A 14,897-nucleotide genomic window follows, 5' to 3' on the forward strand; every position below is an offset into this window, starting at 1 on the left:
GGCATCTTTAAAGTAAGTGGTATTCACTCCACTAGCTCAATGGAAAGTTGAGCAGCCATCCAGGGAATTTGCTGAAGGTGGTAGCCAATGTGGAAAATTCTTAGGAGGGGTCACAACAGGATTTTGCTTCTGATCAGTTTGTCTGCATTGATCTCACTCCCAGGCCAGAGATGCTTTTTTCTAGACTGTGGTTACCCTTGATAGATACATTGGTTTCTTAATCCCAATCCAGAAATTGGAAGGGAGAAATGTATCATCACACAGCAACGGTTTGGAGATTTGCCTTTTAGTCATACAATAGTAGCCAGTGAACTGGCCTTTATTAGTTACTTTCAAATGAAAGTGTTTTCATTTGAAAAGTTTTCCACTTTTAATTTGATTTCCTATATTTTAAATTTTTGAACAAATTTTTAGTTTGCTGAAATATTTAATCCCTTTAGTCAGTTCCACAGAACAGTCCAGATTACAAGGCGATATTCGATTTTTTAGCTGGTCAGATAATGATTGACTAGTACTGTTTAGTTCTGAAAGTCTGATGAGAAACTACCCAAAGTATAAAAAAGAACTATAAAATTATCAGGTAGAAAATTATAGGAGAGAAAGCAGTGATATTTTGGGAACATATACCAAAATACCAAGCTAAATATGTGTGTATATCACAGTATTTTTGGCCCCAGATCTTGTGGCTCTTTGAGTGATGATGATTAAGTTTGTATCATCCAATTTGACGTTGAGTATCTTATTGTTTAGGAAAAGAAACAGCTGACAGTAGGTTCCCCAAACTTCTGGCATTGTCTACCATGCTCACTGGATTCTGAAATACATGACTATAATTACCTTGAATTGTGCTGTTCGGAATGATGTCCAGGGCATCTGTAGTAAAAGAAAAGAAGACCTGGGCTTCAGATATGATTTTGTTACCTTCTTACAGTTTTACCGCACCAAGGTGTCAGGTTGGGGAGCAAGGAGTAGCATCGTCCCGCCTCCCTCCAGTCGCACCCTAGGGACCGCCACGTGAGCTTCCCTCCCAGACTGACGCTGCGCGCGGAGAGCCGGGAGTCACAGGCCCAGGCACTCGCAGCCTCCACCAGAACAAACAGCGGCAGCGGCCGTGCGCGCCCACGGCCTGCGCGGGGACGCGCTTCGGGGGTTCGGGGGCGCCCGCGGTAAAGCTCCACCGCGGCCGCGCGCGCCCGCCCGGCCCTGGAATGAATGGAAGGTTCAATCTCGCGCGCTCGGCGCCGGCAGCCAATGACGCGGCCGGTAGCGGCGGCGGGCAGGTGTGCGCGTGCCGCCGGCTGACGCAGGGCTCCAGTCGAACCGCCTGGTGCCGCCGCCGCGCCCCGCGCTCCCCCACCCAGCTCAGCCCCCTCCTCCCCGCGCCCCGCCACTCGCCGGGCTGCGGCGGCGGAGGGGTGGCGACAGCGGATTCCGCGCCCGGTGGCCGCGCGCCGCCCGGCTGTTCCGCGTCCCCTTGCCGGCTCACAATGTGCTGACCCTCCCGGCCCCGCCGCGCGCCTCACAGGTCTCTCGACCTCCGCGCTCCCTCAGGAAGTGACAGACTCCAGGCCCCTTCCTCCGCCCCGTCCTCCGGGACTGAACGCCACACACGTCCTCACACCCTCTCCCCCTCTCACACCCAGGCTAGCGACGCGACCATGAGGCCCCGGAGGTAAGCAGCCGGCCCCGCGGCCGCGCGAGTGCGAGCGTGGCCGGGTGTGCGTGCGGGTGCGGACGCCGCTCGCGGTCCCGAGTCTGGCACGTGAGCAACGTCGAGGGGAGCTCCGTGCTGAGGAGCAGGAAGAAAAGAGGAGGCGCGAGCGCCAGGGAGGGGCGAGGACTGGGCACCGCGGGGAAGTGACAGGTCTCGCAGCAAGTTGCGGTTCGGGAGCCGGCGCGCCGCGTCTTTCCTTCGCCGGCCCTGATTTATTGCCCCGGTGCTGCCGCTAAGACGCGGGCAGTCGATGTACTTCCGGGTTCACACCTTTCTCTCCCCGCTCGGTGCTGCTGGGTCGGCGCCCGGTGTGGGCACTGCGTTGCCAGAGCGGCCGCCCAGGCTCGCCGCTGCGGTTGCTGCCGGGCGGCCAAAGCCGGCTTGGAGCGGGAGGGCGGGGCGGGGCAGGGCGGGGGCGCAGGCCACGCGGGGGCGCAGGGCGCGAGGGTGCGGCGCAGGCTGGGGTCCCGGCGGCGGGTCCTCGCGGCCGGTGCCGGCTCGTCTGGGACGCACGGGGCCGCGCCGCCAGAGGGCGTGCGCACCTCCCTTTCGCGCTCCGCAAGCCGAACTGCTTTGTACCGGGCAGGCGTCGGGGATCGTTTTTGCTTCGGTATCGGTGATGTAAATTCATGAATTAAAATTAAGGATTTTGAAAAGAACGGGGAAGAACGCACTTGGATTTAGGTTGTTTTTGAAAGGGAAAAACCAAAGAAGAAATGATACGTTTGCAGGAGCATTAACTGACTACTGACTGGAACATTGGATGCGGGTGCTTTGTGAAGATTTGTACTCCAAAAACTTTTTTTAAAAATTGCACGTTGGTAAATATTGAGTGTTTTCGAGTAAAATCTAACAGTATGTATTTAGTGCCCTTATTGCGGAAATTTCTTAAATGTAAGTAATAGTAAGTCCGCCATTTTGAATTGTTTCATGTAACACAGAATGAAATCTTAGGTGCCTGTGTTTCCTTGAGTTCCCTTCAGTTCTTTGTGGGTTTGTTTTCATCCATAGGTTTTTAAGGTTGCCAAGTGTCACTGTTCATGGAACTAAATTCTCCACTGTAGATTTTTATACCTATTATTGTTAATGCAAGGGGAAAATAAATTATACTCCTATTGTAGTTTTTTATTTATCGATCACAAATACTGTGGAAGTGAAAATTACACCTGACAACTAGTATTAGAATGAATTTAAAACGTTTTACAACATTGCTGGGAAAATATGACTTAAAGTGATTTTTAATCAAGAAAATCTTAATGTTTCTCTTTTTTTGGTGCTGGTTATTACCATATTTACTTAGATAATGCAAAAGTGCTTTTTTAAAAAGCACATTTTTACGTCCAACAATAAGTACAAAACATCACAGTTTTATGAAAGCTTTCAGGGAAAATTTGAAAGTTAAGGGTGAATTCTTGGAATTATATGCCAATTTGTATGAAAAAATAAATTTGCTATGAAATTTATGCCTTTTTTTCTTCTGCTGTGAATTTGCATAGATTTTATAGAGGAGTCATATGATAAATTAACAGAAGAGAATGTAATAATCAGTATTCCATTTTCAATAATAATTACACCCTTGTCCATCTTAGGGAAGGTTCTTGCTTGCCAAATTATTTATCTTTGCATGTATGAAATACAGCAATCCAGTGTGCCTAATTTCCTACAGAGCTTTAGAAATGAAACTGACACAAGGCCTCTTCTAGCACTTAGTGGGGAAGGAGCTATACTACCAATGAATAAAAAAGTTTTATTTGACTTTTCCATTTTACAAGTAGGATCAGCTAATCTTTGCTTGACAATATAAGGTCATAAAAATTTAAGGAATTGGATCGGGTTGTAATGCATATTGGTTTTTGGTAACTTTATAGGTGCTTCTCAATTAATAGATCTGGAACTAAATGATTCAATAATTATATTCTCATTAATCCTTGTCAGACTGTATGGTGTCTTACTATGTATGTTCTCTGCTAGACTTCAGAAACAATAAAAAGTTTGTTGTGAAATTAGTCAAGATTTAAATTTAAAAATCGCTAGGTTGTGAGGCGAGGTATGTCAATCTTATACTTTGTAAGGGAAGCAAATCGAGATTTAAAATAGTAGTGCTCAAAGTTAGTCTTCAGAATAACTTATTTTTAAGTTTATTGCACATATAAATCCCAAAATACGGTGAATTTGTTTGGCTTTTTTTTTTCCGGTTTACTCTGAAGAAAGAGAAGATTAAATAGATCTTACCTGCCTAAAAGTTTGATAATGCTTGGTATCTGATCTGGTAACATGATTAGGGTTTTGTGACACACTGCTGTCATAATTTACAAATCATGATTAAAGGAAGAAAATAAGTTATTAAATAAAACATGTATGAATAACAGTCTTCAGGTGTGAGTGATGTCTCTTTAAAAATAATTGAAGCGCTAGGCACAGCTACCAAATTTGGGGACTGTATTAGCAAGTTCAGGTCAGGAAATGATCTATAAACATTTATCTTAATCCAAAGTTGCATTGATTTAAAAAATGAAACATGGGCATACAGGGATGAATCAATTTAGAAGTAATTAAATTATTGATTATGAAAGTGGCGTTACAAATTTTTGGACAACTAAAGCGTTTTCTTATTAGGTATTTTTTAATAGAATTTAATTTTCTTTTAAAATTCTCAGATACTCAGTTTTTTTTGTTTAAATACTTTTGAACCTGTACCTTATTTCCTTGACTTTTAAAGGGACTGTATTTTCTTTACAAATAACAACTGTTTTTGATGAACCACAAAGTAAAGTATTTCTAGCTTGCCAAGAAGAACAATGGAAATTCTTTACATTCAAATACTTAAGGTTGATTTATATGAATAAGTCTTGGACTATATGAAATACAGAATCTCATTGTTTTGAGAAACTTGCCCACCATGTACTTGTATACATGTACATTATTGTGTTGGATTTCTCTGACACAATGATGCTCGACAAAGTCGCTGGCCACAGTGCTGAATCAAGACAGCCATATTGGTCCCTGCTAAATCTGACTGAAAACTGTACAGTACACAGAAATTGTGTAGGGATTCAAGTAGCATCATGACTATAGGAAATATATGCATATATATTTCATAAATTTTTTTTTGCTTTTCACCTAGTTGAATTGGAATCATCAGAAATTGTGATAGAGAAATGTTATCCCTGAAGTATATTAATTTACTGTGTAACATTGATTTTGAATAATGTCAGTAAAATCAATAGGATCAATGCTAGAGGTTTTCTCTTTCTTTGAAAGCTGCCACTTGCAGATGATGACAAGATTTTTAAAACCCGTTTAAGCAACTAGTTATTTAACTCAAAAACTGTACAGTTTTAGTTGACACTACTGGTAAGATAGAGTATGAACTTGATATTTGCAATTTTTGATTTAGGTTCATATTCTGGCACTATCAAAACCAACATCAAAATATGTGATACCAAGCTTAAATTAGAAATCATTCATGAAATAAATTCCACTTAAAAACATTAAATAATTTAAAAAATAAGAATATAAATTTTGAAATTATAATGATATTGACCTGTCATTTGGGGGAAATTTTCTATTGTTTGAAACAGGACAAACAGCAGGCTTTTACTGCTTACAATATTACTGTGCTCTACATTATTTGAAATGAGTACTAGTATGAAACCATTGTAGAAATTACCTGAAAAGTAATGTTGTAATACATTTAATATATCAGTAAAAAGTACTATTTTAAGCATAGAACTTTGACATGATTCTTCTAAAAATAGAATGGGTTGATATGCAGGATCATCAAATTAAGGGTCAAAGGTGACAAATCAGGACAAAGGGCATGCAGCTCATTTTCAAGTAATCAGTTTCTAGTTTTTTCTTAGCGGAACAAAAGCTTAATTATATGGAAAAAAAGACTTGATGTTGAATGGCCAGTTCTAATGGTGGAAAAACATGTTTACAATTTTCTAGATATTTTGAAATCAGTATTTATTTTACAGACTTACTTGGAAAGGCAAGAGCCGAAATGCTACTTTTATGTTTTTCAAACATTTTTCTGTGCATCATTTGTTCAGACTTTACAAAAACATTTTAACTAAAATATTCTAGACTGTATAGGTTAAAAAATAGACATTTTGTGGATTTAACATTTTAGAAAAAATCTGTAAATTATGTGTTATCTTTTATATTAGTCTGTTATAATCTCCTCTGTTAGTTAAAATCCTATTATTTTTATTTGCTATTACATTTATTACATCAGTAAGTCACCCAGTGTTGTAAGGATGAGTAACTTGTAAAGTGTCTCTTTATCTTTATTAAAATGTTAATTGAAAATATTTAGAATACACAAAGTTCTCATTTACTTGTTAATCTCTGGTGATGATATAAATTTTGAACCATTAATAATGTTGTATATTAAAACTTAAAATGTATGTCAATAAAATTTTCTTGTTATTATTGTAATTAAAAGAAGTGTTCAGTTTTACCTAGAATCATTTTTGTTTACTGTATCAAAAAGCCACTTTAAAGTTTTGTCTTAAAGTTATGGTGGGCCTTCAAAGTATATGTGATTACCTTTTTTAAGGCAGGAATTTTGCCATTATTTTGATCTTTTTGATTTGAAACCACTATCGCTTTCTTTTACTTTTCTTCAACGTGATCTAACAATGACTGGGCTGTGAGCTTGATTACATAAAGTTATTATTTCATATGTTGGAAAATACAAACACATTAGCAAAACTAACTGTGCTGTGGCTCAACTGTGTTATAGCTTACATTTAAGCTAAAGAATTGTGTTTGCCAGCTGCTATCTGTGCCATAATATTGCCTTTAAACAATTTTGAAAATATGCCAGTCATCTTAAATTATTACTCATTTGTTTTTATTTTCCAAAATAAATTCTTCTTATTTTACAGTATTTGAAGAGAATGATAGAGGTGTCCATATCTTATATGAAACAAATAAAATTTCTATTTGTAATATGGTTGAGAAAATTAAATTTATCTCTGTGATTCAGCAGTGCCAAAAATACTACCCTCTGATTTAAGGTTGAGTGTTTCATATGATATATTCTAAATTAAATTATATACTTTATAAATATAAGAAATAATGCAACTTTGAGATTTTTTCCTAATATAAAATTTTCTGTTCTCTTGATAATTGTAAAAATATTTCACCGAATGTGAAGCTTGTTTTCAAACTCCAATAGCGTAATATTTTTAAACTGTAGAAAGTCATGTGTAACTATTTCTCTTACTTTTAAGTAAATTATTTTGTTTAGATTTTCTGTTCCTGTGTATGATTGAGGGTACATCAGCAACATTTCCAGCTACATCTATGATTAAAGTAGGATGTTCAGTTAAATTGCAAAATAATTTATCCTGATTTTACTGAGGCAGCATTTGAATTTAGTCTGTTGACTAATTGCAAAAAATAATTACAGTAAGGTTTGTAATAGATATTAAATGTTCGTTTAAAGGACAATGTAAGGAAACACTTTCATAAAGCACCTGCATTCACTTCAGTGTTGAACTTCCATGTTTAATATTTTATTTGATGTGTGTGTGTGTTATATTTTAAGTTATAGTCAATTTAAATCAGTATTGTGCTTTGGGTTTTACTCTGGTGTTAGTGTAATATTAATATGTTTGCTATATGATTTTAAGTAATGTTATTTTAAAACGTTTTCTCTTGCTAGGAAAGAAAAATGTGTGTTGCTTTCCAAAGAATGTAGTTCAGTGATAGTTGACACATACTATAGATTAATTTTTCTTTAAACCATAAAGTGAATATTTATTATAGTAAGTTATAATGTACTTTACACTTATGTTATTTTAGAAAATACTATAACAGAAACAAAAAATTATCTGAAGTATTTTTTAAAATGTTGAAAAATTCTGGAGATGAGAATAAGTAATGAAATAATTTTTCTTATTATGGTGAATACTATTCCTGATTGTTAAATCATTTTTGCAACTTAAAGTAAATTTTGCATTCGTTAGTATTAGAAGTAAAAGTTAGCATGATGTGAATTGAAATAAAATTCTGAGTAATGTGAAATGTAGTAGTAATTTATTTTTATTTATCACTTCATTTATCTGAGCTTAACAGCTTGGCAATTTTTATTTTTATTTTTTGAGACAGAGTCTCACTGTGTCACCCAGGCTGGAGTGGAGTGGCGGGATCTTGGCTCACTGCAACCCTTGTCTCCCGGGTTCAGGCAGTTCTCCTGCTTCAGCCTCCTCAGTAGCTAGGATTACAGGCATGCACGACCACGCCTGGCTAATTCATGTATTTTTAGTAGAGATGGGCTTCACCATGTTGGCCAGGCTGGTCTCGAACTCCGGACCTCAAGTGATCCACCTGCCTTGGCCTCCCAAAGTGCTGGGATTACAGGCATGAGCCACCACACCAGCTGGCAATTTTTGAGTGAATTACAATATATAATTCATAATAGCAGTCATTTTCCTTTACATTTAGTTACAACAGTGGATTTTAACAATGAACAATATATAATGTATTTGTGAAGAATATTGTTATATATTTTAATAGAAAGTGTGAAATCTAAGAATGTTTGTGATGGATACTCTTTATAAGTTAGGCACTCCTATAGCAGTAAATCATATATTTAAATTAAAATAATTGGAATTATTTTGTATATATGTATTTTATATTTGTAATATATGTATTTTATATTTATAAGAGATTAATTGCCTATCCAATTATTTTTTATGAAAAGATGGTTTAACAAAACATTTTGCGTACTTTTTTTTTTTTTTTTTTTTTTTTATAAAAGCCAACCTAGGAATAATCAACCTCGGTACAGGAATTCGTTGTCATTGGTTCAAAAAATATAATGAATACAAAATAATGCCAGAATTATAATAATGAGCTAAATATACACAGTCTCTCTAATCACAGAGCATAGAGTTCAGTTGGGAGAGAGAACATTTTCATGGACTGTTATAATAAACCACAGTACACTATTACATGGTAGAGACATTGTATTCAGTATGGAACAGTATGAAAAAGAGCTCTAAGTAGAGATCTAAATGATGAATGGAGATTATTCTAGTGTAGGGGCAAAGAAGTGTATTTTGGGATTTCATAGGTTTAGGTTTTTGTTTTCTAAGAAAACGTAATGAACTCTGTTAAATAAAATAGTTTAACAAAATGTATTAAATACAAGGCCTGGCACGGTGGCTCATGCCTGTAATCCCAGCACTTTGGGAGGCCGAGGCGGGTGGATCACAAGGTCAGGAGTTCGAGGCCAGCCTGGCCAACATAATGAAACCCCATCTCTACTAAAAATACAAAAATTAGCCAGGCATGGTCGCACATGCCTGTAATCCCAGCTACTCGGGAGGCCGAGGCAGGAGAATCGCTTAAACCCAGGAGGCAGAGGTTGCAGTGAGCCTAGATTGTACCATTGCACTCCGGCCTGGGCAACAAGAGCAAAACTCTGTCTAAAAAAAGAAAAAAAATTATTACATATAAATACTCATGTATAAAATGTGAGTGGCTGTTTTTGGAGTATTCATGCATTTGAAGAATTATTTTAACTCCTGATATTTCATTTCAAAAAACAGTCACCTAGAATAAGAATATGAACATTTAAAATTATAAATATTTTACAGCTTATACCTGTCTCATTCCTATTATAGTTGTTCAGTCAATATTGGATGGATACATGATAATATCTACATTTAAACAATGCTATTTTTTCTACTCTTGTTTTTGAACAATTTTAAACCATTAATATTAGTGAAAAACATTAATTGTGAAATAATTTCATGTTACTTTTCCTTTGAAGCGGACATTACTGTTAAAACTAGTATAACCAAGGACATCATATGTAAGTTTGAATAGTGAAAAATCTGAATGTTATTGTCAGTCAAATTGGCTTTTTAAAAAAAACTCCAAAAGCTAATAGTTAGAGCTCTTGAATTAAATAGCATTATTTAGCTAACTTTCTTACATTATTTGATTTTGGCTTTATTAAACCTATTTGTGATAGTTTGTCCAAATTATTTGCAAAGGTTTTTTTTTTTTTTTTTTAACAAACCCTATCTATTGTATTTACACATCTTTAAAATATGTTGGCTTGAATTCTTCTCTAAATATAAGCAGATAGGATTAAGAATAGGCTGTGGACTATTAGAATAGAAAGGCAGAAGCTACAGTTGTGCTGAAATATTTATGTACAATAATTAAATATACTCACACATAAGCCAGATGTGCAAAATAAAACTTGATACAGGATCAATGTAAAGGAAAGCTCTGTTTCATTAAGTGTCTGTAATGAATTTTGTTAAAGTTAGGATCTGTCATTATCTTGTGTCTTTTGGTTGTAAACACAGGCTAAGTGAAGGATTTAATGTACAGAGGTTCATGTGCCTTTTGTTCACATTCTTCCTCTATTCTTTTCAAATCTAACTCGGTGGGATTGTCATCCTTTGTAAAAAGAACCTTGGGTCAACATTCAGTAGAACCCTGCACTTGGAAAAGTCTCCATTTCCTTTTGAGAAGAAAATTAGATTGCAACTTAAAGAATTTGCACAGAATGGTTTTACTTATTTTTTGTGAGTTGATATAGTAGGTCTAGTGTGTAAAACTTAGTTAAGGAAAGACAACTCTGGGTGTAGCAGGTGAGTGCATGCATGTTCACACCAATCTGTTTTGCAAACCTTAATAACTGACCCAAGGATAAAAACAATAATTTAGTAGTCACCAGGAGTTCCTCTTCCAATCACTATACTTGATTACTGTGTGGCCTCTTTATTGCAAGTTTTATTGTGTTGTGGCATCTGCCAATGGATGTATTAGAAACATCAATATTTACTCATATTTTAAAAATGAGAACTGTTTGCTTTTTAAAAAACATTAACCCATTTAAAAATATAAGTTAAAATGCATATTAGATATTTAAAAATATACTTAATGATTAAATGTATTACCATTAATGTAATTTTTCATTCACTTGACTGCAACAGCCCCAATATCAATTTTATAGTACCATCGTTAGATTCTCATGATTTATCTTCTGAAATATATCTGAAGAGAATAGTCAAAGAAGTTAGTTCTTCAAGAAACATGATATTCTAGGTTAAGTAGATTTTAACTGTGCTTGGAAAAAATACTAGTATTTTAAAATTACAGTGTAAAATTAAATATTAAAATTTAAACTGCATTGTTCGTGATATTGGGATCTTTTGACTGCATCTTAATGGTCTTAAATGTTGTAAATGTTCTTTAAACTAGTGTCCTCTACTAGATATAAAAGGCAAGTATATGCCAATTGGTTATCTAATTTTGCTAGGTGAGTCTTAAACTGTAAAAAAAAGTTTACAGGTCTCTTCACAGAGTCAAAACCTGGGCATTTTATTGCTTTCTAATGGCCATTAGGATGAAGAAGAGGCAATTAAATAGGCAATTAATGTAGTACTGACTTGAGCTCTCTGATTTTAGGTTCTTCAGAAGAGGATGAGGTCATTCAACCAGGTTTCATCAGCCCCAGGTTAGTCTTTTTTTTTTTTTTTAAATATTTTGTTTAATTAATGTTTTAAAAGATCAAGATCGCTAGAGGCATATGAGAACCTGACAGCCCTCAGGAATTCTCCATCCTTTCTACTTTGGCAAGACAGGTACCAAGTCCTCCTATACTTCGTCCTGATCACTCCATCTAAAAAACTGGTGTTCCCATAAGAATTACGTGGACAACCTCTTCTAATTAACCCCTTCCCCCCCCCCCACTTTTAGCAGTATTGTATTTTGTGATTCCTTTTTCTGTAACTCAAGCAACATAGATAATAGATATTTAAATGCTTATGGAGATGAATGAAAAGTATTCATGGTTTGTTCATTTTTGTAACTCCCAAAGTAAAATATGCACTAACAAATATCTGCTGAACTAAATTAAAAATGGAGACATGGTGCTGTTTTAAAATAATTTATCATAACAGAAATAGCACAATATATTAGACATTTTGAGGAAATTTTTCTTATCTAGGAAGCTCTGTGTTGCTTTTCATAAACATATATCAGAATTTGCTCCTCGTTTTCATATGACAAAGCTGAGTCATTTGAACTTTAATATTTTAAACCCAGACTTTTGACATGCTTTCTTATATTATTAAAATTAACTTTAAAGTTATAGCACCATTTTTTAGTAACAATCTTATTTGATGACAATTTATTACTCTGGCTTGACCATACCACTTTGAAGGCACACATAGGAGCTGTGATATTGCAAAGTATATGAATATTAATAATAACTACAAGTAAAATGATGTTATTCTGTTATTAAACTTTTCAAATATAGGATTGTGAGTAGCTAGAGGAAAGCAGTAAGGATCAAAAAGTTGAATGAGGAAACCATAATAGGATTTCCATTTGAGAAACTGCTTTTTTTTTTGGAGTGAATCTTGACATAGGGGTGATACTCTAATATCATGAAAGAGAAGATTCTCAAAAGTTGGTACAAATGTTTTAGTATACCACCTAGTTTCCTCTCATTATTGTTTTCATTTATTAATTTTTTATTTTTTTCCCCTTATTATCGACTGTGGTTTTCTGTTGGGGCCAGTTCAGAGACCTTTTTCTTTTCTGTTGGGAAATAATGTTAACACCAATGTGTTAAGTGACTGCAATAAAGTTTCATGTCTGTATTTCCTTGTGATTAAAAAGGATCGGAGGGGAAAGGTACAACTTTCACCAGAAGAATGGTTATTTCTAGAGATTACATTTCAACTTAAAAGACTTTGAATATTTGCTGGTCCAGTTTCCTCACTTTACAGATGAAGAAACTGAGTTCCAGTGAAGTTTAGTGATTAGCCCAAGGCCACAGATTGGTAAATAGGACCAGAATTGGTAAATAGGACCAGAATTCTGGCCTCCATTTTCTAGCTGAGGCTTTTTCTCCACTGATTTGCTTCTCACACATGCTGATTTGCTTCAGGCATCTTTAAAGCCTGAAGATTTCTTTTAACTTGTCTCATCTTTTACCCTGCCACTCTTCTTTCTTTTTTCATTTCTGATATACTTGCCCTCTCCCCTCAAATAAACCCAAAGGGTAAATATTGAAATAAATACCTGGGAGACAGTCCACATTCTTATTTCAGTTGATTATTTCTTTTGATGAAATAGAGCTTTAAAGAATACTTTTATTCATTGCTTGAGGGAGGAAGAAAGAATAGTATATTAACATTATTTAGTGTTTGCTCCACAGACTCATGGTATTTATTGCAAAAAGACCTTTAAATTAGGAAACATACATGTTCAAGTAGTACAGTTGAAAAATACTTTCATTTTGCAGCTAAAACATGAAGCTTCCTTTTGTGCCATTCTGGGCAAAGTAATGTAAAACTTAGTACTAAATGATTTTTCTAGCCTGTTACTATTCTAAGTAAAGTAATTTAAGAAAGTATTTGTTGAGCACAGTTTGGAAAATATTTTTCCTGCTTATTGGGAGAGAAGTATGTTAATGTAATAGGATTTTTGCTATTCCAGGTTTTTAAAAAGATACTTTCTACAGCTATTATGTATAATTTTTAAAAAAAGAGTTAAAAAATTCTTTCTTCAGAATGTTAGTCTTAAAATAATGCTCCTTTTCTGAATTTTGTTGTAAATATTTTGCTGAAACATAACTGACCAAAAAGAAGGAAGCATTTGCAAATTTTGAAATGTAAAGGGAAATTTTGAAATATAAAGGCAAATTTTGAAATATAAAGGCAATTTGTCTGGAAAACTTAAAATTTATGCTAATCCGTTTCTGTATTTCCATAATTTTACTTTATTATTCTGGGGAAAGTGTGTTAAGGTATTTAATGAAAATCTCGAGAGATTTTTACCTCTGTATAAAAATTCTAACATTGGACCAATTGTGTGAAGCCAGAGCATTTTGCCTCCAGACAAGGAAATTAAATGAGAATAGAATTTTGCTTTTTGGAAACAAAAGCAAAGCGACCCAACTATATTCTGAAGTGCCTCTGCTGCAAGACCCAAGCACCCAGTCGGGCGCGCCTTGCATTTGTCTCCATGTCGTAGGAATGTCAAGAAAGTTACCGCCAAGTGGTTTACCAAAACGCGGTGGAAGGAATCAGGACAGTTTGTCCGACGGGCGGGTCGGCGGCTTTCAGGCGGGAGAGATCTTGCCAGGGGCAGAGAGAGATCCCGAAAATCGCCCCCAGCCTTGCGTCCAGCCCTTTCTCGCCGACGTTTTTTCTTGATCCTCCGAAGGCCCAGGGCGACGTTTGCCATCGCGGCTTCCCGAAAGGACGGTGCCGGGTTTGCTGGAAGACAGCTCAGTTTTAGGCATGGCCCGGTGGGGGTGGGGGTGGTCATTTTCTTGGGTTCGGATTCCCTCTCTTTGACCGCACTTATCTTAGCTTTAGGAGATTCTGGCATCTCATAGGAAAAGGGATCAAATTATAAGTGATGTACGTCTGGAAATTCAGTAAAAATAGTAGGTTGTGCATAGTGTTTTTGCCATAGTAGTGAAGGCAGGGATTTCTTTTGTTTGGTGTTCTTGGGGACAAGATGACAAATGTAAAAGTCCCTAAATTAGTGAGAAATCACCAGCCTTTGGATCTACCCCACTTAGGGAGAGGAGATGGTAAAGTGACGAATAAAGGGAAAAGTGACTGAGGAAAGAAAGGTGAGAGGAAGCTGCAGAGGCAGGAGGTGGAGGGAAAGCGCAGATCTGCTGGCGCGGGGTCTGGGGTCTCAGGTCTCGGCCGCCTGGGGAGCGACCTGCCTGGAGAGGCGGGTTGCGATGGCAGCGCTGGGCTACAGACCCCGCCTTATTTGCGGGGAGGAGAGGACGGGTGGAGTCACTTGCCGCATTGCCACAGCCCCTCCTCCTAGTTTTAAGAAGAACCGAAGCATTGTTTCTGCTTTAACAGAAGTCACTCATTCCTTGTAATTGAAAACAACGACGGTGGGCTCTGGCACCTCTTTCGGCTCCTTGTACTGTTGGAAAAAAAGTCTGGGAAAACGTGTACCTTGTTTTTTAAATGGGGATGATTGTGATAGCCAACAGGCATATGGTAGGTTATTTCCTTGCTTTTTCCCCCCAGTACATTGACGATTCTTTGTAGCTACTTGAACTCATTTTAAAGACATTTTGAAAGAACTATAAGTCAAGCTATAAAGTGTTTGGCTTTTGCAGGAATAAAACACCCCTTTTGAGTCAAACACAGGTCTT

The 14,897-nt window shown here is 36.8% G+C and overlaps 1 protein-coding gene across 1 annotated transcript in view; it reads left to right on the plus strand.

Annotated features, from left to right (window-relative positions):
• Positions 1–1,287: 1,287 nt before the first annotated feature.
• The window catches only part of LIN28B (lin-28 homolog B), a 142,746-nt gene continuing 129,136 nt past the window's right edge, over positions 1,288–14,897 (plus strand). The window contains exons 1-2 of the mRNA XM_034962621.3: positions 1,288–1,672; positions 11,162–11,210. Coding sequence (XP_034818512.1) covers positions 11,177–11,210 — 34 coding nt within the window. The 5' untranslated portion in view covers positions 1,288–1,672; positions 11,162–11,176. The remainder of the gene's footprint in view (positions 1,673–11,161; positions 11,211–14,897) is intronic.

Source organism: Pan paniscus, chromosome 5 (genome assembly GCF_029289425.2).
Source record: "Pan paniscus chromosome 5, NHGRI_mPanPan1-v2.0_pri, whole genome shotgun sequence".
Classification (NCBI taxonomy): domain Eukaryota; kingdom Metazoa; phylum Chordata; class Mammalia; order Primates; family Hominidae; genus Pan; species Pan paniscus.